The sequence below is a fragment of the Hibiscus syriacus genome, unplaced genomic scaffold (assembly GCF_006381635.1).
Source record: "Hibiscus syriacus cultivar Baekdansim isolate YM2019G1 unplaced genomic scaffold, ASM638163v2 tig00113726_pilon, whole genome shotgun sequence".
Lineage (NCBI taxonomy): Eukaryota > Viridiplantae > Streptophyta > Magnoliopsida > Malvales > Malvaceae > Hibiscus > Hibiscus syriacus.
In genome coordinates this window covers 3,032,113-3,058,473 of record NW_024063472.1, presented here as the reverse complement: position 1 = coordinate 3,058,473, position 26,361 = coordinate 3,032,113, and the positions used below count along the sequence as shown (strand labels likewise).

The 26,361-nt window shown below is 35.6% G+C and overlaps 4 protein-coding genes across 10 annotated transcripts; 2 read left to right on the top strand and 2 right to left on the bottom strand.

The window, feature by feature from the left end:
* The first annotated feature begins 91 nt into the window (after window positions 1-91).
* On the top strand, window positions 92-5,055 carry LOC120187857 (probable galacturonosyltransferase 13). 2 transcript variants are annotated; one of them, XM_039191459.1, is made up of 6 exons: window positions 92-862; window positions 1,953-2,005; window positions 2,117-2,272; window positions 2,978-3,568; window positions 3,655-3,957; window positions 4,111-5,055. In XM_039191459.1, the coding sequence occupies exons 1-6, from the start codon at window positions 652-654 to the stop codon at window positions 4,393-4,395; spliced, it is 1,599 nt and encodes a 532-aa protein (XP_039047390.1). In that variant the 5' UTR covers window positions 92-651; the 3' UTR covers window positions 4,396-5,055. The 2 variants fall into 2 exon arrangements, with proteins under 2 accessions (XP_039047390.1, XP_039047389.1); XM_039191458.1 differs by having other exon boundaries at window positions 2,114-2,272.
* Window positions 5,056-8,283: 3,228 nt separating this feature from the next.
* LOC120187859 (membrane-anchored ubiquitin-fold protein 1-like) lies at window positions 8,284-10,885 on the top strand. 2 transcript variants are annotated; one of them, XM_039191465.1, is made up of 4 exons: window positions 8,284-8,483; window positions 8,768-9,087; window positions 10,217-10,381; window positions 10,520-10,885. In XM_039191465.1, the coding sequence occupies exons 2-4, from the start codon at window positions 8,955-8,957 to the stop codon at window positions 10,573-10,575; spliced, it is 354 nt and encodes a 117-aa protein (XP_039047396.1). In that variant the 5' UTR covers window positions 8,284-8,483; window positions 8,768-8,954; the 3' UTR covers window positions 10,576-10,885. The 2 variants fall into 2 exon arrangements, with proteins under 2 accessions (XP_039047396.1, XP_039047397.1); XM_039191466.1 differs by having other exon boundaries at window positions 8,760-9,087.
* Window positions 10,886-11,816: 931 nt separating this feature from the next.
* LOC120187858 (EID1-like F-box protein 2) lies at window positions 11,817-14,310 on the bottom strand. 5 transcript variants are annotated; one of them, XM_039191464.1, is made up of 5 exons: window positions 14,259-14,291; window positions 14,077-14,138; window positions 13,484-13,560; window positions 12,257-13,058; window positions 11,817-12,118 (listed from the first exon to the last, which is right to left on the bottom strand). In XM_039191464.1, the coding sequence occupies exon 4, from the start codon at window positions 13,020-13,022 to the stop codon at window positions 12,276-12,278; it is 747 nt and encodes a 248-aa protein (XP_039047395.1). In that variant the 5' UTR covers window positions 13,023-13,058; window positions 13,484-13,560; window positions 14,077-14,138; window positions 14,259-14,291; the 3' UTR covers window positions 11,817-12,118; window positions 12,257-12,275. The 5 variants fall into 5 exon arrangements, with proteins under 5 accessions (XP_039047395.1, XP_039047393.1, XP_039047394.1 ...); XM_039191462.1 differs by lacking the exon at window positions 13,484-13,560 and having other exon boundaries at window positions 14,259-14,310; XM_039191463.1 differs by lacking the exon at window positions 14,259-14,291 and having other exon boundaries at window positions 14,077-14,213.
* Window positions 14,311-22,354: 8,044 nt separating this feature from the next.
* Window positions 22,355-25,725, bottom strand: LOC120187856. The gene is made up of 2 exons (XM_039191456.1): window positions 25,562-25,725; window positions 22,355-24,493 (listed from the first exon to the last, which is right to left on the bottom strand). Exon 2 carries the CDS (start codon window positions 24,449-24,451, stop codon window positions 22,721-22,723), a length of 1,731 nt encoding a protein of 576 aa, XP_039047387.1. The 5' UTR covers window positions 24,452-24,493; window positions 25,562-25,725; the 3' UTR covers window positions 22,355-22,720.
* Window positions 25,726-26,361: the final 636 nt, after the last annotated feature.

The window sequence follows — 26,361 nt, the reverse complement described above, 5'->3', positions numbered from 1 at the left end:
CTCTCTCCATCTAAGCCCACACGTTATTGACTCATCAAAATCAAAGTTTTCATTTTTTTTATTTTCATTTTTGGGTTTAATCATTCTCTTTCTTTTTCCTCTAATTTTCTTAAGAAATTAGATGAGTCGATCCACCGCACCAATGGGAGATCTTGATTAGAACCCGAAAAGGAAAGAGAAAATAAACCCATTTTTTTCAACACATTAAAAAAAAGGGACCCAGGTTCTCTTTGTTTTCCTCCTCATTCTTTCTTGATCTATGGGAGAGCTTCAATAACCATTACCCAGATCTAAAAAAACAACTTGCTTAATTCTTTGATCCAAAAAAAAAAACCAAGAAAAAGGGGAAGAGAAAGAGGAAAAATACCCAATTTTTTTGTGGGTGTTAAAATATTCAATGCAGTGAAGGTCCTTTGTTAAGACCAACTTAAAAAAGGGGAGTTTTGAAGGGAACCCAGATCAAGAAATTGAAGATTAAATCAGGAAAAAAAAGAGAAGGGGAAAGGGTTGGATCTGATGGTTGTGGGATTGGGTGCAGATCCGAGCAGCGAGATATATTGTGGAGAAGTGGAATTTGATAACAAGAACAAGTGTGGCGTGTTTTTGGAGCCAGTGGATTTGTTCAGGTGTGGAGGGGCTGCATAGACAAGGATGCAGCTTCACGTCTCGCCTAGCATGAGAAGTTTAACGATATCAAGCAACAATGGGTTTATTGACTTGATGAAGATCAAAGTGGCAGCTAGACATATTTCATATAGGACCCTTTTCCATACCATTCTTATTCTCGCTTTCTTGTTGCCTTTCGTCTTCATTCTTACTGCTCTTGTTACCCTTGAAGGTGTCAACAAGTGTTCCTCATTTGGTATGCCCTTATAATTTTTGTGGCTTTTTTTCATTGTTTTCTCATAGATCTTCATTGGATTTGATGTGGGTTCTTTTCTATAGTCAGATGGCAGCTTACTTGATGTATGTTTTCTTTAGTTATTGCATTTGATGTTAGTTCTATTTACCTGCTGCTAGTCTTTTCTTGAAATCTCAATTATACTTTGTTCGGGTCTATTTGGTTATGCATTTGATTTTGATTGGTATTATGATGCATTTGATAACATTTTGGATTCATTTTAATCTGATTTGGGGTGTTCATGCCTCATGGAGCTAATTTGGTTCTTTTATTATCTTAATATAATGTTAGTTTTCTTTATATCATTTTCTTTTAATCTTAGCTTGTCCTGATTCTAATTTGGCTGTGCATTGATTCTAACATGTGGGCTTGTTTTGCATTATTGATGGACTAGGATATGTGGTTTATGTGGCATGACGGGTTTGGTCCCTAAATCTGCAAGTTGTAGCTTTCATTGACTGTAAATTTGTGTTCGTTACGTTGAAATGCAAAAGTTATTTGCGATATTATAAAATCCAAGCCTAACAAAAATGAATTTGTCAATGTGTTTTTTTACTTAATTTTGCTGGTTGAATCTGAATCTCAAGTTAGTGTACTTAAGCTTTTAATCGATTAAAGCTTTTGTTATCAGCACAATTGAACTAGCTAGATTATACAGATGGTTGAAATTGAAAGTTCAAAACCCTTTTAATCTCATTTGAGTTCTTTTTCCAGTTGATTTACTGATTTACACATCTTAGCCTTAGTGAAATTATAGGTTTAAAAAATTCCTATATTTTTGAGGAATTGTTCAACTTGGAACCAGATCTTTCTGTTTTCAAAAGTTCATTTGTCTTTGTTATCGAATAATTTTGAGCACCTAACTTTCCCCAAGGAAGTACCATGAAAACTGATTAGAACTGGTTAATTCAAACTCGTATAATTATGCACTTTATTGATTCTTGATCTCTTTCTCCTGATGGAAATACCATGAAAACTGATTAGAACAGGAGTTCTTTAAAAAGTGTTGTTGTTGGATCCATGACTCTTCTACTTGTTCCACCATTCCTAGATTGTTTAGGTAGGCGGTTAGGACCGAGGCTTCTTGGTAGAGATGATTCAGAGGTAAGTATCCATTTTCTCCATGCTGGAACCAATTTTTTTATTGTCTTTTGCGGGAAACAATTTATTTATGATTTTAAATTGAGTTGGTCTTTTGTGGTGATTGTGCAGCAGAGACTTGTTAAGGACTTCTATAAGATCCTCAATCAAGCAAACACCGAGGAAATCCCAGATGGTGTAAAACTTCCAGTTTCATTTAATCAACTTGTTTCTGAAATGAAGAACAACCAATATGATGCAAAGACCTTCGCACTCATGTTAAGAGCAATGGTACGGTCGTGTTACGTTACTTTTATTTTCCTCTATTTCTATTTTCTATTTTCGGTAATATTGATTGAGGATTGTTAGAAATAATGTTAATGTTTAACTATTTACGTTGCATCAATTAATATATAAAGTCCATTTAGGTGTTGGTTATTGAATTGACATGGAAACATTTTCCTGTCATTATACTAGACCCGAAGGTCCTAGCTTAAATGCTTGTTTTTTTTTTTTTTTTAATTTTCAATAAATAAATAAATGCTTGTTTTACTTGTGTGGTTTATGGACCTTTGGTTGCATATGATGAAAGCTAGCATAATCTGGATGGAAGATTATCGTTGTTTTGTTGTTTTTTCGGTATTTTTGTTGTCAATAACAAACGGGATCACAGATGACACAGTTAGAAAAATGAACTAAAGAAGAATAAAATCTCCCTCTTTTATCTGACACTTGATCATGGTTATTAAGCTTCAAACAAAAATGGTGAAAGCTAGGGCTATTAACTGTTTCACATATGTAGGATGCTTTATTTATTTTTTTTGTTTCACTGATACTAGGTAATAACTCATTCTTATCCTTCAATGGATGTATAAAGTGCACTATGTGATAACATTATGCATCTACAAATATCCATATATGCTCGGTATGAATTCTAATTTTTCACAATTTTCCTGAGTTTGGAGAACTTCCTTAGCGTTCGTCTTTTCTGCACAGATGGAGAAACTTGAAAGAGAAATTAGGGAATCAAAATTTTCTGAGCTGATGAACAAACACTTTGCAGCAAGTTCCATTCCGAAAGGTTTATACTGCCTTTCTCTGCGTTTAACCGACGAATATTCTTCAAACGCTCATGCACGCAGACAATTGCCTTCTCCTGAGCTCCTCCCTGTTCTTTCCAACAACTCTTACCACCACTTTGTCTTGTCAACAGACAACATATTGGCTGCATCAGTTGTCGTCACTTCTGCCGTTCAATCATCTCTAAAACCCGAAAAGATTGTCTTCCATATCATCACAGACAAGAAGACTTATGCAGGTATGCATGCCTGGTTTGCACTAAACCCTGTGTCCCCCGCGATAGTCGAAGTGAAAGGTGTTCACCAGTTTGATTGGTTAACTAGAGAGAATGTACCCGTGCTTGAGGCTGTGGAGAATCATCATGGCGTCAGAAATTACTATCACGGCAATCATATTGCAGGAACAAATCTCTCCGAAACTACTCCACGAACATTTGCTTCGAAATTGCAAGCTAGAAGTCCAAAGTACATATCTTTACTCAACCATCTTAGGATATATTTACCAGAGGTAATTTGAGACTTCCATGACAATTTCTTCTTATGCATGCATCATCTTTCCTCCCAAAACATGTTTTGATTGTGGGATTTGAACAGCTTTTTCCGAACCTTGACAAAGTGGTGTTTCTAGACGATGATGTCGTAATTCAGCGTGATTTGTCGCCACTTTGGGATATCGATTTATGGGGAAAGGTTAATGGAGCTGTTGAAACTTGTAAAGGCGAGGATGAGTGGGTGATGTCCAAACATTTCAGAAACTACTTCAATTTTTCCCATCCCCTTATAGCTAAGCATTTGGATCCCAATGAATGTGCATGGGCATATGGGATGAATGTTTTCGATCTCCATGCATGGAGAAAGACGAATATAAGAGAAACATATCATTACTGGCTGAAAGAGGTAACTTATTGGCTACTAATTTTCCCGACTGTTTGTATAATTCTACCTTACCCTTGTTCGAAATTGAATCACATCATTGTAATCCTTTACATATAGCGATCAATACTGGTTTATTTCACTCGTTTACATTGATTATTGGTTTCTTTGTGGCAGAACCTGAAGTCGAACCTAACAATGTGGAAACTTGGAACTCTACCACCTGCACTGATTGCATTCAAAGGTCATATTCGTCCAATTGACCCGTCATGGCATATGCTCGGTTTGGGCTATCAGAGTAAGACCAATGTCGAGAATGCAAAAAGAGCTGCAGTTATTCATTACAATGGCCAATCGAAACCATGGCTGCAGATTGGCTTTGAGCATCTTCGGCCATTTTGGACCAAGTATGTAAACTACTCCGATGATTTTGTTAGGAACTGCCACATATTGGAATTGTAGTTAATCGGATTAGAGGAGTTAGAAGGGACGATATAGACTCGGAAGTATGCAAGTCGAGTGTTTTTCATTGCAGCCTGAAAAATATATCGAGATGTATTTCAGAAAGGTAAGGGGGTGAACAAACGGAGTAAAGAGTGGGTTGGATTAACCGCCATCACTCGAAAAATGCATGCTGTAGCCAGGAGAGGGCCTGCATTTCTAGCACGGCCATGAAAATTCTTTCTTTTTTCAGTTTGTAACATAGCAATCGATCAATATTTATTTATTTTTGATGTGGGAAAAGGATACTCGTATTGGTCTTCCTGCAAGGGTTATTGTCTTATTGTTCAGGTTCAGAATAAGGTGTGAAAATACACAGATACTCGGAAGTGTTTCCCCATTGGTGTCACTGCTGTAGGAACACAATGGCCATTTGGTAAGGGCTCATACATCAAACCTACACTCTTCTTTCTTTCCTATCCTAAAAAAGGAAGAAGAAGAAGAACCTGTTGGTTTCATTTGTTCTTTCTCCTTTTGCCTTTATTTTGAAATATTTGTGGAATTTAGAACTTAGATTATGGAGATTGCTTTGTTTGCAGCTCCCATGAACCAGGGACCTGCTCTTAGGTTTTATAATATTCACATGTTGTTATCATGAGAATCATTTCAAACAACTTTGCCGATAATTTATTTTTTCCATCACATATTTGAAGCTTTTCATGTGTATGGAATCAGAGATGCCATTCTTATGAATCATTTGAATAGGAGTATCATTTTGTTTAGTTTATCACATCGTCTACTTTAGTAATTCTCGTATATTGTAAATGTAAATAATATTGTACATGTGAGGGATATATTCAGATAATTTTTACGTCATGGATGGTTGTCAATCAAATAATTTTTGGAATATTTAAAACGTTCCTCCGAATGCCACTCATCACCCAAGATGAAATAAATGACACTTATCACCGCAAATCATATAAAGATCACACATAGATACAAATATACATTAAGTACTACAAGAGTGATCGATCATCACTCATGGTTACCAATCGATAATAACACTTTTCTCAGAGATATTTAATCATTATTAGGGGTGATTAAAAAGATCTGATCCAATTGATTCGATTCGTTTTTTTTAGATAATTCGGATCGGATAAATTTTAATTTTGAATTATCCGAAAATCTGAAGAAAAAAAATTGATATTTTAGATTTTAGATATCCTTTAACCCAATAAATGAGTAACTCGCTAACACATTAAAGCTCTGAATAGGGGTGTTTAATGAGTTGAGCAGATATAATTCGATTCGGTCAAAACTACTTTAAAACTCGAGCTTTACTCGAGACCTTAACGAGTTGAGTCGAGTAAAGTTCCAACTTGACTCGATAAGTTCGTAAGCAACTCGTTAATTTTTTTTATTAATTTTTAGTAGTTATCTTAAAATTTATTTTATTAAAAAAGTACTAATCTATTAATTTTGTAATAGATAATTAAATATATTAAATTACTAATTAATAATTATTATTTACCACATCAAAAAATTAAATCCTAATTATTATTTTAATGTATTTATGAATTGTTATTCTAATGTTTAGACTTTAAATTTGTTTCATACACTTTTTTGACAATTTTTTTATTAATCTATGTTTATAATATGTTCTATGTATTAGTAGCTTTTACTTACAATTAAAAAAATAAAAATTTTGGTGAGCTTAACAAGCAACGAGCTTAAGGAGCAACGAATTCGACCAACAAACTTTCATAACGAGCACGAGTCGAGAAAAATTTTAACGAGAAACGAATTGAGTAGTGCAACAAATTTTTTTAACGAGCACAAGTCGAGCACTGCCCAACTCGCGGTCAACTCGCTCGATAAGCCACCTAGCTCTGAATCATATATATATATATATATAATGTAGTAGATGTATCTCGGGATGGGCATGGGACACGAACCTGACGGGATCCTATCTGACCTGATGGAGTTGGATTTTTTAAAAACGTTTTGGGTTTGAGTCAGGTCGAGTTATGGGTTTTTAGAGGTTATGTTCAAGTTAGGTCAGGTTCTGGTTTGGGGGAAAAATACTCGACCCGACCAAAAAATTGTAATTTTACCAAATATATTTAGGGATAATTGCAATAATACTCCTATAAATTTTTTTCAATTAAATGTCTATTTTTATTCAATAAAAATAATATTATTTTAATAAATATATTATTTCGGGTTAGGTCATATTTTATCTAAAAAGGAGGGTCAGGGTCATGTCGAGTTTGAATCGGGTGGAGGAAATATAATTTTTGGGTTGAGTCGGATGGACCAAAAACCTGACCCAACCCTAGTCATGTACATCCCTAGATGTATCGAAAAAGTTACATTAAATTACAAAATAAAAAATAAAAAATTATTTTTTATCAAATTAAATTTTATATTCAGGTTTAGATATCCAGATATTCGGATATTCAAAAACTCAAATATAGATATTTTGGGATCAAATAAAAATTACTATTTTAAGTATCCCAATTTTTTGAATTAGATCCGATATATAAATTTGTACACCCCTAACCATTATCATCGTTATGACAAAGTTTCATTTTCAATTCATAATCATTTATTTTAATGCACAATATATTCAAGAGAGTTTAGTAATTCAAGCAATATGGTTCTTTTTTAAATCTTATAGAACAATTATAAGTGATTCAAGTGAATCAATACTCAATTCTAAGGTTTTTATTGTTGTTGATATTGATATATTGATGATATACTCTTCTTAAGATATTAATACTTTTAGACAATACAAATATAAAATTGACATATTAAAGTTTTTTTAGTTCAGTATCGATACTTTTAAGAGTATCGATACTCTCTTTTTAATTTTCCTTAGTTTTATTTTGTAATTTTATATGATATCGATATCATTTGAATAATTCAAGCTAAAATTAGAAAATGTATACTTGAGTCGAAAAAGCCTTCTAAATTGACTCAAACCTTCACATTTGGTGCCTAAACAATCTCCAATGCTCTTCTATACATAATTTCAACGTACATTATAGGTCGAACAATCATTGCAACCAAAATCACGCACAGTGCATATATTTAAATCACAAAGCATCATTTTTATGTTTCACATGAAACATATCAAAATTACAAATATATCACCTTAATGTAAAACACTAATAAAACCTCTTCTATTGATCAAATAAGCGTGAAATGAAATTATATAACGAGGGAAAGGTAAAATTACGAGTCTACAACTCTCAATATAATTTGAACTCATTGATAGAGCCTCGAACCTCTAAACCCTCTCTAAATTCTAAACCTTTTTTCATTATTAAAAGCAACACTCAAAATGAAAATATTAGGATAACCTTTGCCCCTGTAGTAGACTTGATTTATCATTTTCACCCTATCGTATTTTCACATCAATTTAGCCCTCAAAGTTGTTTAATTGCATCGTTATATATATTACCCCTAACTTAAAACCTAAATTATAAATCCTAAGGTAGGGTTTAGGGTTAGGATTTATGATTTAGGGTTTAAGTTTAAGTTAGGAGTTTATAACTTAGGGTTTAAGTCAGGAGTTGAGTATAAAATGATACAATTGAGCAATTTTAAGGGTTAAATTGATGTGAAATTATGATAGAGGCGAAAATGATAAATTAGATCTATTACAAGGGCAAAAGTTACCCTTTTTCCAAAATATAACGAAGGTGTACCCAAAAATGTCTTAAACGTTAATGATGAAATTAAAAAGAATCTATAGTTTATGATCAAAATGAAAATACAGAAATAGTATAATGACTAAAACTGTAATTAACCATTTTTAAATTATTTATTTTACAGAGAAAAGGGAAAGTGAAAATTTCCATAGCATAGTAGATTGGAAGAAGGGAAAAATGAAGCATTGACCACAGATTTAGATTGAGAAGACTTTGAAAACTCCAAAACCGCCTCTTCTTCAATCTTCTATATGCATTGATTTCTCTTTTGATTTCTTCTTCTTCTCTTATTGTTGATTTCATCAAAGCCGCCCCATCAGTTTCTCTTTTTTCTTCTTCAAAGCTTGGCTTTTTCATCCAAAAGAAATCAACCCATATCAGTTTTTGGCTCAAGTAAGATAACCCACTAAGCTTTTGCTTTTCTTTTTTCTCTATTTATTTGGTTTTTTTGTGGCCAATTTTTGGATTTTTTTAGCAGATTTTCTCATCTTAAAGACTTTAATTTGGAGATTTTCCGTTCTATTTTTATATTGGTGGATCTTTTCTTATTTAATGATTTTGTGTTTTTGGATTTACCCAATTTGTGTTACTTGGGAACTTTTTCTGTGCTTTTTTCCTTAAATAGATTGCCTGCGTATTTAATTCGTTTTTCTTTTTTCCTGATTTCAGTTCTGCAGAATTTCCAGATGGGAATTCTTGGAGGGTATGTGATTGTTGTAAATATAGGAAACTAATTACTTTAGAGGAATATTAGCGTTGTTCCAGTCTTCTAGATTGAGATTTTTTTGTATAGATTTGAGCAAAATTTCCGAGTAAAGATCTTGGGGTAGGGTTTAGATTTTGGGGTCTCTAAGGTTTCTGGAGATGGCTAGTGTTCAAGATCAATTGGAGGTCAAGTTTCGGTTGACTGATGGATCCGATATCGGTCCCAAAACCTTTCCGGCTGCTACAAGTGTTACAACTTTGAAGGAAAGTGTTATTGCTCAATGGCCTAAAGGTTAGCTAGTTAGCTAGTGTCTGATGAAATGCAATTGTATTTTTTGGTCAATCTTTCAGCTTTATTTCACTTGATAATTTGTTTTTGGTATCTTGTTCATGAAATTGATTTTTGTTGTTTTTGTGGTTTATTCATTTTGTTGGTTTGATTTTCCGATGAGTGAAACTATGCAAGAAAATAGAATCATTATTAGGACCCAAAATTCAATCCTCCATAGCAGAGTAGCTTTAGCTTAAATGCTTTGATCAGTAAATGGATTACAAATGCTTGTGTACTGTCACAAATATGAATAGAAACCAGTTCGGGCCTTTTCCTGTTAAAAGATTATTATTAGCTCTCAAATTATTATTGATCAAAGATTGTGGTGGACTACTGCTGTTTCATATTTTCTTTTATGGGTAAATGATAATTGTATTCATCCGAAGTAGGTTAGCACGCTACATAAACCAACATACTATAAAGGTTTCGGTTTGCTTCATAACATCACAGGCTTTTTCTATTGATATATATGTCTGCGCCAGATGCAAGCTTTCAAACTATGTTGAGTGATGCACGTTTGAGGCAGTTTTGTCAAACAATTTATAATTGAGTTACTAACTGAGATGATCTAGATGGAGTTTTTAAGATTTATGCTTTTATATTGTTCATATTAGTGTGATATGCTTTCATCTCATCCCTCCGTCCCACTCTCTTGATTCTGTCTCTTATGTGCTTTGCATTTCTTATGTATGTGGTCCGCATATGTAAGTTTTGCGGATAGATTTAATTTTAAATTATAGTTGTGGTTCTTCTAAAACCGTGGTTTGAGCTAAGTTCTGCATTTCACGCAAGAGGAAAATGGAAAATGCAGTGACCTACATTTTAGTAACAGAAGAAAGAAAATGGAAAAAAGGAATGGTGGTATACATACATTATGTCATATAAGATAATAAGGAATGGATTGCTTGTATTAGTTTTGGACTGCAGTTGTGGGGAAGTCTCGACTTTTCTCTCTGATTGAATAGCATTGGATTTCTCTCTTATGTTCTTTTGTTATTCCTGTATATGACTTGACCTTTTTGTAATTTTATTTCGTTCCATCCTTATTAACATTTTCCTGATCAATTATAGTCGTTTTAACTTCGTGCAGAGAAGGTGAATGGTCCAAGGACAGTGAAGGATGTCAAGTTAATTAGTGCTGGGAAAATATTGGAGAACAACAAAACACTGGGGGAGTGTCAGAGCCCTCTCTGTGATGTTCCGGGTGGAGTAACGACTATGCACGTTGTTGTTCAACCTCCTCCTTTGGAGAAAGGTACGATCAGTATTCATTCAATTACGAAAACTATAATCTGATGTTTTTCTTAATAATTAATTATAATACTCCTTGGTCTGAAAACTGCAATCCATACGGTTCTGTGAAGTAACATGTTTATCTTTCTGTAATGTGCAGAAAAGAAAATAATAAACGAACCAAAGAAGAACAAGTGCGTTTGTGTCATATTATAATCCGCAGCTTGAGGTGGGGAAGGCATTATTTTCAGGTGGCTTTTGTTAATCCGCGGTTCCTTTTCATTCTACCCTAGTCATTGGCTTTAAATTAAGTTGTGATTTAACAAATTTCTGCAGATGAAAGAGCGAGAGATCTGGTATAGAAAAAGAGGTTGTGGACATTTAATGTTTAGAATGTGTTGTTTTTCTGCTTTTCTACACCGAATTCATGTAGTCGATAACTGTTCATCTATTTTGTTCACTTCATTGGTTTCACATTAATCAGACTCTGCTCTCAAGCAATTGAACCTCAGGTTTTACGTCCGAATATGTCTCCCGAACTTGTTTTTGTGTTTTGAATTCGTCATCCCTTGTATAATATCTTTAGTGTCGAATGTGTATTTTGAGGATCCTTGGATGATCATATTCACATATTCGGATTTAAATAAATGTTGAATATGAATATTAAGAAAACGAAGAGTTCGGGCATAGGATTCTGGCCTGCCTTCATGAATTGTTCATGGTGTATGTGTCTTTGGTAATTTGAACACCTAAATCCGGTCATTTTTACAATTTAATAATCTACAAAAATTTCCCTGAGATCGTTGTGATATCACTTGAACTGTAAGCGTCATTCATAATGGTTTTGGATTTTCGTTATTTGCTCATTCACAGAGAGAAAAATATAAATAAAATATAGTTACGAAACTGGCCGACCAAATTTGAATTTTTGGTCACGATTCCCAAATCAGAAACGATGAATTGTCATCAACAAATATATTCAAAGATCTTCCATAGTCTTGTGATGTGCAAATAACACATCACCCGTTTGAATGGTGTGAAATAGTGCATTCAAAAGTGTAGGTTCTGGTATCATTTCATTGTTTTCAGAGTAAATGTTTATATGTCCAAAAGCTTTTCTTTTCATTCCTATTAATGCAATTTTCAAAGGTTCAATGGATAGGAACCCCCAATAGTCTGGATGAAACAGATGACAGATTGCAATGCCCATACCAGTATACATGATTGATGACATACATGCACATGGATAATGAATGAAACTCATTATATCTCATCAAAAACACAGTGGACATGTCAGAATGGGAAAAAGTAAGAACGTAGCTCCATTCTCTTCCATTTGGCATTATCTAATAAGGAAGACTTAAGACTAAATGTGTTTGTGAGTCTACTCGAATTTCTTCCACGAGGGAATGGATGATCTAAACAACTACTTCATGAATTATTAGAGATGCCAATCAGCTCTGCAAAACACATGAGCCATACATGATAAATGTACAAAGTACATGTATTACATGTTTCACACTCACCACAGTGTACCAATGGAGAATTGAAATAAGCAAAAAATGGTTAGCTATTGCTTCTAACCCTTCTAGGAAACACTCGGTGAGGACTTTAGACAAAGTAGCAAAGCACTGGAGAGAAGACTTAGTTACGATGGTTGATTATCGGGTCCAGAGATAAGTTAGTACAGTCCATCTCGTCTCCCCTCTATATAGCTGATCCACCAGGAGATCAATCCACAAATGAGATGTCAAACGAACTGCGAAGAACAAGTATACATTTAGTCAGATATAGGCGTATTTTGTCAGCTAAGAACTCACATAAACTCCTAATAATAGATTATTAACCTACACCATATGCATTGCTCGTTATATGAATTCCTGTTGCATGATATTACCTGGTTTGCATTCAATCACTCACTCCGATCCAGATGCCTCTTCAGAATCAGACAAGGGTAATAGGGTGCAGATGCCAAGCATATGTCCATTAAGACACACGTAATACTCGATGCAATCCTCATAGGCACCCAGACTACAGCTTGCACTTTGCGGTATCATTTTAGCTTGCAGCATGTCCCACAACTTTGCCTTACAATAAGGGCACACAGCTGTTGGATGAAGCTTTGCTGCCCTGTCAATCAACATCTTCCGAACCTTTGAAACCAAGAATAACTTGAAAACTCCTCGGAAAAATCCCACATCACCCTCTTCCCCTTGGTCCAGATGTTCACAGGGGTCAGACACGTATAAAATATCAGTCCTGCATTGTGGTAAAAGGAAGCTCTTGCCTGAAGTCCTTGAGAACCTGGTCCTGTAAACAAAATGGCCAGGTATTTGAACACTGTTGAACAAGTGACCGCCACTACAACCCGAACAATAGATAAGCAGTTTTCCAAGTGCTCTCCAGTTCCCATCAACACTGTGACTTCCACTAGACTGCAGGTCAAGCATCATCTTTGGGGCCCTCGTTTTGCAGAATTCTTTCCACAGTACTCTCTTATCAAGATCATCGAACCATTTGCATACTAATGAAAGAGTGGCAATCAACTTCGGATTCCAGTTGAGTTGTTGAAACACTAGGAAAATCAAATCTTCACTTAGATGGCCTTTTGTGCATTGACAACTAGATGAGTGTATGCAACGATACTGCTTTGTCAGGATCATTGTCCCCGCAAGCAAAAGAAACAATGATCCTATATCCTGGTTATACAAAACAACAAAACATCATAGTTACACACCATGTTTCAGTAGCTTGAACTTGAATATTGATTTTATGAACCATAAAAATTGGCATAAACAGTCAGGGATGGAGCTTAACAGCATAATGAAAGAGCAAAAATGAATGACTTGAAAACTAACAGCTCAAAATCTAAATTAACAAATCAAGCAAATAAGAGCTAAGGTTTCACTGCAAACTCATGTCTTAATACACATTCTAGCCGGCTGCTCAGGCAGCAATTCCCAGGAAACTCAGGGGAGTGGATTGAATTACAATTTAACTCGAAATTCTTTCGTTTTGTCGACTAAGAGACAAAGATACAATAACAACATCCTAGAGAGCTCTCAGAGCTAGATTTCAACCATGGATGAATAAATATCTTATCTTAATTACACGTCGAATGTACCTCTAAATAGGTGTTGGATCCTCCAATAGAAGAAAGTAAATATGCTAGTTTGAGGTCCTATCAATGGGTGGGAAAACCTGAAACACAGATATGCAATGTAGCATCTAAGTTGAATGAATTTTTGGACAATAAATAGAATGAAGAATCACACTTTTATTAAATTAGATTTTACATTTAAACATCAATGTTCCTCATAATGCAGAAACAATCAATGCATTTATGCATCTTTCCATATTAGCCAAAGCAGTCGTTTAGTTTATAGAATAGTTAATTTGATTCTCAAACTTGACTTAGATTCTTAGATCAAAAAGGTAATACAAAGAGTTTGATTTATGTGACAATTGCATGCTATTAAATTTATCAAAGCTCGGATCCAAAGAAAACACTTGTTTTAAGAAGAAAAAAAATGCATTCTACAAATTCAACTCAAATGCTTAATACAAACAAAACCCACTCCACTTGTTCACTACAATTTCCAAAATCTACATTATAAATTTAAAAACTAAAACCCCCTCAAGAACTAAAACCATAACAAACTAACCAAAGGTTAAGCTAAAAAACAAAGAATTAGAGATCAAAGCCAAAGCTCTCACCTTCACCTTGAAGAATCTTTCTTTGCATAGTCTTTAGACCTTTAAAAATAGAGAAAAATACTCTGCAAAAACATAAGAAATTGAGCAGAAATATTAGGGTTTTCCTGCACCTGCTAACAAATTCCAACCCTACAAAAGAAAAGGGGAAACAAACTGTCAAATCCTTTTTTTTAAATGTTTACACGGAGAATTAAAACTGGGTTTTAACGTAACCAAAAGGGTATCGCCGTAAAATAAAAAATCTCCTTGTAACTGAAAAAAATCCCCAAAAGAATATAAATTGCAGAGAAACGGTGATGAGAGAAGACTGAAGAAGAAGCTTTGGGGTTTTATGAACAAGAAAGAGGCGTTATTTCTGAAAAATTACTGTTGACCGGTATATTTATTGATTTAATATCGATCAGACTATATTTTTTAATCTAATAATTTTAACAGTAAAGCGCGTCCCTGAATTGCGTTATATGTTGATTTGGCGTCACGTGGGATAAGGCGTGTCTCCTGCACTGCGCTATATATTGACATGAGATACACGTGGGTATAACACGGATCAGGGCCGCGCCTTACCTATATATCTACCACATGTCAGAAAGGTGCACCCCTACCCCCACATATATGTTTAATTACCCTATATCCTGACGCTTCACACCACAATCCTTCCTATAATTACCCTTATCCTCAATCACTTTCATCACACTAAATTCTCTTAATTTCTCTCAATTTCTCTCAAATATTCTTATATTCTCTGTTTAAGGTATATTTTATTATATTTTTAATATTTTGTATTTAATTTATTTAAATATTTTAATTTATTTAATATTTTACTTATATAATTTTTTTTGCAGATATATAATGGAAGGCGATCTATTTCGCTTAAATGGAAATCATGTATCTCGATACGATAACATTTTAACGTTTTAATTTAATTTAAATTATTAGTAATAATTTGTTGATTTATTTAATACATGATTATTAGATTATGAATTAATTTTTGTAATTATTTATTTTTAGGAGAAAACCGTGTATTAGATCATTTTATTAGGAACCTTAAGTTAATGATACCTAGTTGTGTCGTGCCGTATTTAGTAGAGGTTGGATTTGGTTATACAGGTAGATATCAGGGTCACTATAAGATAGAACCAGACCTTATCTCTGCCTTAGTAGAGCGATGGAGGCCGGAGACCCACACATTCCATCTTCCGTGCGAAGAGTGCACGATTACACTTGAGGATGTTACTATGCACCTGGGGCTTCTGGTGGATGGAGATGTTATATATGGGATCGCGCAGGGTTCCTAGACTACTTTGTGCAGGGAAAATCTAGGACGCGTCCCAGAAAGTTTTAACGGTGGTCGGATACCGTTAAATTGGTTAGATGCCAATTTTCGGGAGTTGAGCGAGGACGCGTCTGAGGATGAAGTTAAAATGTATGCACATGCATGCATACTGCATCTGATAGGAGGGTTGCTGATGCCGGACAAATCGCGCAACCAAGTTCGCTGCATATGGTTGCGACATCTGAGCGACTTTCATCTGGTCGGATCATTCAGTTGAGGCTCGCAGTTTTGGCTTTGTTGTACAGGGAGATGTGTCGAGCCATTAACTACAGACGTAATGCTATCAGCGGATGTCTCCTGGTGCTGCAGTCTTGGGTATGGTATCGATTGCCATTTTTATGTCCCGTTGTGAAGAACCCATTCGTATTTCCACTACTCCTGAGGTAATTATAAAACTGATTTCGTATATTAATAATTTTATAAAGCGTATAATAAATTTTTTTCCTTGAATAAGTGGTCTACTGATAGGAAAAAACATCAAGAGCTACCTGATGATTTAGAAAAAATTAGGGTGCTAATCGATCAGAAGGCTGACACACAGGTATGAATTTTAATGTTTAAAAATTGATTTTAGATTATAGTTATATAATTAGATTATTCTTTTAATAAAAATTATATATATTTGTTTTAGTTTGAATGGGAGCGATATTCTACTGATGATGTGAGGGCGGTGATCCCACCTGAGTTAAGGGGCCCATCAGATGTTTGGATGGTGATGGTCCCCTTGATCTGTTATGCGACCGTCGAGTGACACTCCACTGATCGCGTGCTCCGAAATTTGGTTGTTTTCGACCAATTTCGGAAGCACATCGCAATATGGACGAGTTGCATAGCACAGATAGACACGGCAAGACAGATACGGATTGGCTAGTGAGGCATCATGAGTGGGTCGTGTTGTGGGAGGATCGACATCAGTGCCTTCCCCGTAAAGAGCCCATTTTTTATGACCTCTTGATGGTTGCTGACGGTTATTATGAGTGGTTCAACAGTAATGGGAAACCGTTTGTGCTTCCCGAGGATGCACGAGGGCAGACCTTTCCACGACATCGACAGAGACATTCACCGACACAGCACTATCGTCCTCCGACTCGTGAACGGAGAGCAGGTGCTTCCGGTTCATCCTCAGTTGCACCAGCAGGACCTTCACAGCAGCAACCATATATGATGCCGCCACCGCCTTTCCATTACCAGATGCCGCCGCCGTCGCCTTTACCTGGTTTTATGACCCCACTGCCACAACCGTCACAAATGACCCCTCTTGGAGGCTATTATGGGTCTATGTTTGCATATCTGACTTGGGGTTCATATACTGGATATTTGGTGGGTTCAGCCTCATCACCCATGGCCTCAGCACAAACACCTCATGTACAGTTTTCACACTGATGTCTGAGTTTTATGAGTTTTCCCAGTTTTCGCAGGCCGGTGGGATAGTCAGTCATACATCTCCAGGGTCCTTATTCTATGGAGGTGTTTCATCGTCATCAGCTCCTCAACAACCTAATGTACCTACTCAGGAGGAGGGGACGACGACGATGATGATGACAGCGAGGAGTCACAACCAGTGATACGAAGAAATCCTCCTCAAGACCGACAGCCACCGCCCTGCGGAACACATTCGTGTCGCAGGCATCGATAGATTTTGTTTTTTTATTATGTTTGTATTTAGTTTATTGGACTTTTTAATTGTAATTTTTTATTATTTCTCATTTAATATTTACTTTATTTTGTTAAATTTGTTGGACTTTTTTTTAATGTATTTCAGTTAATTTTGTTTATTACCATTTAATATCAGTTATTGTAATTTGGTTATCATTTACCATTTAATACTTATTGTAAGTTTGTTGTATTTAAAATTATTTTTAAATACCAAATTGTTATTAGTTTGATAAAATTTAATGATTGTGTTCGATAACTTTCTTAAGTTTATCACTTATTATCTCTTTTATTATAATCACATATAACATAAACGTCTAACTCGTATTATTGTATCATTTTTTTTAATCTTCATCAGCGATTGTCGAATGACATTAACTTGAAGTAAATGCAAATTAAAGTTCAAGAATTATTATTTGATAAACAAATACATCATTTCCTCATCAATTATTACTTGATGGCAACATATGTTTTTCTAGTGTGTTCTGAGTTTCTACAATGCCCACATCTTCTGTCTTGTCTAGATCTTTCTCAAATATCCATATCGCAATGAATTTGATTGGATTTTGGACGACCACGCTCCCTCAATAAACTCGAATTTGGTACAATCGGAAGCCAATCTTGAACCTCATCAGGGTCTTTTTCATTACCTATGGGGGGAACTCAAATTCGTATACCTTAAAAACTTCAGATAATAGGTATACGAGATCCACAAAATGGTTATAGTCTTGACGTGTATGCAAGCAAGTTGCTATCACATGAGAGCATGGATACTTTAGAGCTTGAAAAAACCCGCAGTCGCACGTTCTATCCCTTAGATTTACTCTTAATGACACAACTTCAATCCCTTGAAGAGGTCGCGACAACTCTGTGACACGAAACATTTCATGCCTTCTAGAGAAGCTTGTTACAGACATTCCATTTTATGCAGAAATTTTTTTTTCTGTAGATCTGGAATTAATCTAGGGTGATAGACATGACCCCCTTGCATCCAAGTTTGAGATTGTCCCCCGAGCTTCGTAAAAAGCGCCCCCAAACGAAAATATATAGTCTTTACCAAAGCGGCTACTGGTAAGTGACGTGCACCCTTTAATGTTGAATTGATTGCCTTTGCCAAGTTAGTCGTCATGTGTCCATATCGATATCCACCATCATATGCGTTCGTCCACATTTCTTTATCGATGAGGCTGATATAATCGTATCCTTCCTCGTTCTTCGCCCGCAAATCTTGAAGTATTGATTCAAACGTTCGAGGAAGTAGTTCGTAACCTAATCAAAAAATGTATAACTTACTAACTTGCTTTCTTTGCAAAATTAAAAGGATCGAAATAAAACAAACTACATCAGTTTCACTTACCCATGCGCACAATTAATTGACGCTCATTATTCTTCTTGTACCTTCCATGGTAGTTCGCAGCAATGTGTCGGAGACAATACCTAAGTTGGACAAAGGGTGGTTGCCACATTGGACCTAAAGACTCCATTCCTGCTTTGATCTCAGCTCTACGATCTGAAATGACACAGATGTTTTCCCTCGTGATAACATGTGCACGTAAATTTCGGAGGAAAAAACCCCAAGAATCTGTATCTTTTCCTTCGACAAGAGAAAAAACAACCGGAAGAATGTTGTGATTGCCATCTTGGACAACTGTCAATAATAAAACTTGTTTGTATTTTCCATACAAGAAAGTCCCGTCGATCTAGACCACAGGCTTGCAGTATTTGACAACATTAACACACTGTGGGTAACTCTAAAAAACCGGTAGAATTGGCATCGATCGAGAAGAACTCGATCATTATGGTATGCATAGGAGGTTTTGAAGTCCATAATTGTCTCAGGATTCAACGTCCGCACCAGCCTAAACCAACCTGGAAGTTCGTTGTAAGATGCATCCCATTCACCATGAAGTTTGACAATGGCATTTTGTTTTGCCAACCAAGCTTTTTTATAGGAGGCAGTGTATCTATACTGCGATTGTATAGCTGAAATCAACACTACAACAGCTATATGAGAGCTTTTTTTACCATGGGCATGATGGCTTAACATATCATTTCAGAGTCCAAGTTGGGATGATCTTGGTTGACCCCTCCAGCACAATATGTGTGAGGACCGTTATATACTATTAGTTCACATATGTTGTTTTTCCTCTTTATTTTTTATACGCAAACCATCCAATTGCATCTGTTTTCGTATCGGACACAGTAGCATACATATTTTTTGGTCGTGGATCAGTTGACTCTGGACTGAACAGAATTACGGATATTGTAATTTTTTATAGCTATCACCGCTTCTTCTTTGCTTGAAAACTCCATGCCTAACGATAACTCACAATTATTTATTAATGAGTAATATCCATAGTCACCGAGATGAGGCATATCCTTAAATTATGGCCCATACATTGCACCATAATCAGCTTCATACATGTGTGCAGGAGGGTCAGTTTGTGCCACATTTCCTGGAACTTCATCATCATCGGAGTTGAATTGCGGTGATTCTGGGTGAATGAATAGTCCAGTCTCAGCACCATCCACACCAGGCTCATGAAGCGATTCTTCTGGTGGAGATGATGGTTCCTCCATGCGCTCCACATTTAGGTCAAAGAACCTACTACTTGCATACCTTCCCCTTGAACTAGAAGGCATATCGATATGAGATCGAAAAAACTCGCAGTCGAATGCCTCCCCCTGGAGCTTGATGCCATCGTGTCAAATAGAAACTGAACAGATGGTTACGTCGATGACATCTCCATATTAAGGTCAAACGAATTTGCAGATGAATGCATTCCCCTTGAATTGGACGCGATATTGCCATACGGATTATTCGTCGACCCACCTCGGTACATATCGTAAGGATTTGCGGATGAATGTCTCTCCATTATGGCATTAAAATCATTATATATTACTGTCGTCGGGCTGTCAACTTGATCAACTTGTTCAGCCAACCTATAGTGGGAGCTTAATGATTGATCCCGAACGGCACGCACTTGAATAAAATTTGTATACATCTCAATATCGGCGTCTGAATAATTACTTTGAGCGTCAATCATCATTTCAACATCATCATTGTTCAAAAGTTCGAACGCTGCATAAGTTAATGGCAACAATGATGTTGGAAATCTGTACTGCAACGACGACATTCTTCTACTACTTCCAACATGAATCTTTCTCGAAATCTTCGTTATCAGCCCCTCAAGAGTTATGTTTCTCTTCAATGATATTTTAATACGCTCATTTGATACGAAAACAACGTCGGTTTCATCTTCTCGAATTTCACCATCATAATAAACGATAGCTGAAAGTCGCACCATTCTTTGAGTTTAAAAGTGCGGCAATATTATATCTGCAAAAAAAAAATAACTGAAACAATGCTGATTAAATAAATAATATATGAACGAAAATATAATAGAATAAAATTTTTACACATAAACGTAAATAATTTAAATAATATAATTTTATATTATTACCTGTACCGCAAAACTATTTCGACGTATATTCCTGCTTTCTAATTTTACAAACACAAAAATTAATTGACAACAATTAGTATAATATTTTTTCAAATAATCATAATAAACAATAAGTATAATAAAAAAATTTATCACAAAATTACCTTATAACGAAAAATCGCACGAACTTCTGAATCAAATATGAGACAATTGTCAGAATTATTGACTCGTTGACGGAATTGTTGTATTAATTTATAAGTTGAGAGGAGAGATGTGAGGAGATGTGAGGAACTTAACCGGGGGAGAAGGGTATTTATAGCCGAGAAAAGTTGCTTTAATTATACAAGGTGCGGTACTTACACCGCGCCTTATATAATTATATCAGTTAAAGGTATGACGCGGCCCCTGTCCCGCGCTATATATAATTATGTCAGAGAATTAAACGTAAGGCGCGACCCCTGACCCGCGCTATACCCTACATGGCGTAAGGCGTGCTCTAAGGGCCGCGCTATACCCACGTGTATTCCATATCAGCATATAGCGCGGTTCAGGGGCGCGCCTTACCCCACGTGGCGCCAAATCAACATATAACGCGGTACAGAGGACGCGCTTTACTGCAAAGGGTGTTAGATCGGAAATATAGTCTGACCGGTATTATATATAAATATACCAGTCACCGATAATTTTTCAAGAAAAACGCCCAGAAAGATAAATATTAAATATTTTCAAAAAAAATTAATCTTACAACTACCCTTTTCTTCACACATCAACGACTAATTATATGATCACACGTGTGACATAAAGCCTAAGTAGTTTTAGCTGGACCACTTTACACCACGTGGCGGTATCCCATTGGAGTTGACATTTAAAGCAGATCTTCGGCGTTTTGAAAATGTAGTCCTTAGGTTTTACTGTTAAATGTTTGAAATTTCGTGTCGGGACTTAAAAAAAGTTCTTAACCACTTAAATTGTGACACGTGGAAATATAGAATTTCTTGGCTTTAATTGATGGATGTTTTGCGAGGTGGAATCTACTGATTGGATGCTTCCATTTTTCATTGTTACCCTCATTTCTTTGTTTCTTCCCCCCCCCAAATTAAGATAAAAACTTGTACAAGAATTTATTAGTGTGTTAAAATTTGTAAAAGACTTTATTGATTGTGTTAGAATCTGAATTAATGATTTTAATAGTTTTATTTAAATATTATATAAAATATAAAGAACTAAATTATATTAATAATTTTATTAATTATCATTCAAAATAAAAAATCTAATTATTTTATAGGTAATAGTATAAGAATAGTACTCATTTTATATTTATTTAGTTAAATGACACCCAAACAAATTTTATTTAAGAAAATCGTATTTCTTGGTAAAGACGCACTACATGGGAAGCACGTTTCGGAAAGGTGCAGTGTTTTGCCGGCATGACAGGCTTTCCGTCCATAATCTCCAACGTTCACATCACCCAAGACCAAAATGAAAGAAACGAGAATCATAGATCAAAAGAGCATTAGCACAAGTCGACCTTGACTGCGAGGAGGATGACACACATGCATAGGTTTTATCTTCCATCACTCAACAAATGTATGTTTAGAAAATTATATTTAAACACATAAAAGACTCGTACATAAAGATTGTTGGATTTGAGTTGTCAAAGACAATTTTTAAATTTATCAAATTTACCATATAAAAAAGTCTCAACTTATGCACAATAAGTATACTAACCGATGTCGTTAATTGCAATGCAAATGTCAAATATTTGAAGGATGAAGGAATACATGATAACCAACAATGAACACAATATACAATAAACCACACAGCCAAAACAGAATGAGTCATGAGCAAATATGCCACTTAAAAATACGTAAATTGCAGTTACCAGACATTCTCATTTTCTCCTAAATGTAACTTCAAAGTCATGAGTATATTGCTTTATTCACATGATGGAACATCGATCATAGTATAACCTCGTTAAAAAAAAAACGAACAAGTGTACCCATCGCAAGACTGTATGTGTGTGAAGCATGACAATATCAGTACACACGGGATCTCGAATTCGAAACAGCATCCGGGATTGTACGAGTCAACGGTAAAATCTACTTTTAAACTTCCACATCTGTGTAAACCTGTAGTTACCTCTTGAAAACTTTGGTTTATTCTCCAACCACTTTCCTATAAACCAACTGTTTTAAGAGATGGTTCATCCCACAGCTCAAGTGGAAGTGTTTGCCGAAGGTTTGTTGTCTTGGAGGGAGATGACGGTTTCGAAGGCGCCAACCAAGGCCTTAACCTTACTTTTCCGGGTTTCAACGAGTTTACTAGCAGTTTCTTCGATGACGTTGTTAAACAAACCCTTTTCGTCTTTCTTCCCCTGCAAATCTTGGTGTCTCAAAACAACTTTTTCCCCACCGGGTTGGTTGTCATTCATGGAACCATCATGTTCTCTTGTCCTAAGGGTTCTCCGCTCACCCTTAGCATTTTGGTTTCCCCCAAGTAATCTTCCTCTCCTGAACTTAAGCCTCCTTGGACCATTATTCTCGGATTGAATTTCAACGATCTTTCCTCTCCTAAAAGATAATTTCACAGGTTGACAATCCTTTCCATCAGAGATTACCATCCTAGAATTTCTGGGCCTTCCTTCATTTTCTCCTTCCAAAATTTCAACTTCTTCTGTATTTACAGTTTCACCTTCATAATATTCAGAGTCAGAGTCATCCGTATACTCAGACTCATCTTCATCCCTAGTGCCATGTGATGACAAAGGTGGAGACATTGGCAGAGTCGATGACTTGGGTGATGAAATGATGGGTGGAGACAATTCAGCGGCACAATTTTCATTTTTATCAGATTCCAACAATATATTTTCCAACTCCGTCTCGATAACATAAATGGTTTTCTCTTCAAGTGCATCATTATTGCATACGTCAAGTTCATCGACAGGTTGCTCAGTTTCAGCCTTTTCAACCTTGTTCCGATTCTTCTGTAGAGGCACCACTTTTAGGTTCAGGTTCTTTCTTGCATTTAGGCTCGTAGCTCTAGCAAGAGAAGCTCTTGGAGACAATGAGGCTCTCGGTGATGATAATGCTTTCTTTACAGAGACTTTGGCGGTATTTTTCCTTTTTGCCATCTTCATATCACTAACTCCATTGCTCTTCTTAACACTTAAACCTTCTGATGGGACGGAAGGAAGCATTTTGGCTTGAGATTTCAGCTTCGAAGTGCCATGCAATTTAGAAAAGCTTTTCTCTTTAGCTTTCAATGAGACTTCTACTTTCTTAGAAGATGGTGATCCGCCCTTCTGCATGGCTTTTGGGGCATTGGAAGAGCTGGATTTTATATTGGGTGAAGATCTGAGTTTTGCCGTTGATGCCTTTTCTTCCTTTGACAGTATTCTGTGTTTCTTAGAAGTTTGGCTGCCTGTCGAATTTGTTGACACTTCTAGGTTGAGGACACCGGACCCATCATGACGACTATTGGAATTGGGTGAGTGATTGGGCTTAAGCTTTGCTGCTGACATCTTTTCTTTCTCCGACAAAACACCATGAACCGTAGAATTATTTCCATCAGGAGAGCAGTTGGAAAGCTGAAGCTCCATGGTCTCAGGCATATCAGGGGTATGAGATCGGGAATTGGGGAAAGATTTGGATTCAGTTGCGGTTGTCTTCTTCCTCTGCTGTAAATCTAAGCTCCGGAATAAATTTGGGTCACCAGATGGCTTTTTTGTATTCCTCTTCCGGAAGGGATGTTTAGAGTTCTCTTCAGATTCATGTTTCTTTCCATATTTGCAGAAATCATGACACGAAGCAGTAGAAGCTCTCAGATAACGAGGAAGTGTTTTCTCTCTGATGCTCACTGAATCTGCTCCAGCTAAGGATTTTCTTCTCGAACTTCCCTCATCTGGCCCGGAAATATCTAGTGCCACTGGTGAACTCTCCCCGGCCATCGAATATGTAGAAGTGAATCAAAGCTAAGAAAACAGATAGTCCTGCAAACCAACCAAAGCTATATCAGTCCATCGTAGACCAGATACATGTATAAAAAGGATTGCTAGATGAATGAAGAATATAAAAGAACCAATCTAGCTCTGTTCTGCTATTATCTCAAATACCATTTAGCTCGAGCGATTAACAATATTTGTCTGCCCCGGAGAACAAGACAGAAAGAACAAAGATCATTACGAGCTAGTTGCTATGATCAATTTAATCTTGAAGTTAACTTCAGTGACAACTAACAGAAACAAATTAGAAAGACAATTTTACAACAATCGGCATGAACTAGAAAGCATATAACAAGAAGGACATAAAAGAAAGAGAAATAAAAGCATTTCATATATAAAACAAATGACCTTTGGTTTTACCATACATATTCTATTCTTGTTCTAGAAATGCCATATTAAAAGAATCATTTGGCATATCCAGCTTGATTCAACTGTAAACATTAATGCATTCTTGGATCAATTCAACTGTAACAATCAAAATGGAAAGTTTCTGGGAAAAAAACATAAAATATACAGTACCACGAGGTTTAGTGTTCAATCCAACAGTTAATTACTACATGTACAAAAGAAAAATCTATTTTTTCATTTTTATTTATAAAAATAGGGTCACAATTGTTTTGGGGGGATTACATTGATGGGAACAAGCAAGTTAGGCAAAGCAATAAAAGAAAGGGTTGAAGAATTCACTAATCCACCAATCCTAGAAAATGATAAATAACCCATCAATGAACACTATCTCTCACCTAAAATTCATACCAAAAAGAAACACAAAATCAAAGCTAAATTTCCACTAAGATCATAACTGAACCAAAAAAAAATTAAAGAGCTTGATGAAACGGAAACTTTAACCAGAAAAAATGAACAAGAAAAGAATTTTCCATCTTTGAAGAACAAATCAAACAAAATAAGAGAAACCACAAAAAACAAAGCAGAATAAACAGCCGATTATGACTTGAAGTCCACCTCGAAGAAACCCATTGTTCAAAACAATCGAAAAACCCTTGTAAACGACGAAATGAAAGAGAAGGGGAGAGAAGAAGGAAGGGGGAGTTGTACCTTTATATATTACGGCTGAGGAATGCAGACTGCTTAAGCAGAAAGGTAAGGCAACTGAACATAAATGAAATGAAAGAATTGTTTTAGCTTTTGGTATGGAAGCTCACGAAAAGGTTGCTTTTTTGCTTGAAGATCGTGCAAGCAACTGTTTGATTTTTTTTCTTTCTTCCGGGGCTGCGTCTTTCGTTTGTTTTGGTTTTGGCTTTGCTTTGCGCGTTTGGTTTGTTGCAGATTTCTATGCAATAAGTGGGACCCAGTTACGAAAAGAGTCAGATATTGTACATAAATCTCCAAATTAAACCACCTCGATAATAAATAAATTATTGATATTTTTTGAAGTTTTAGATTTAAGTATAATAAATAATATGGACGTAAATTTTCAGTGTTATATAGGGTGATTTGATTTAACTGATCCGTTTTTTTTTAAATTCTCCTGTTCTAATATTTGTTGATTAATATTTTTTGATATAGTACCCTTTCAGTTGAGGTGACATAAAGACGCATCTTCGGAGATGTGTTTTACCTGAGTTTATAGTAAGTCAGATGCCACGTGTAAAAGATGCATCATCGGAGATGCACTTTCACGGGATTATGCTAGATCGGACGCCACGCTGGTATTCCTTTTAATAATAAAGATTTTATTATATTATTATTATTATAAATAATTAATATATTATGTAAAGATTAAATGTGTAATTATACTAATTTTATTAACTTATGCATCAATATTTTCTTTAAATATTAATAACAAATTACTATATTGATAACATTTAAATAATTATGTAATAAACTTAATAGAT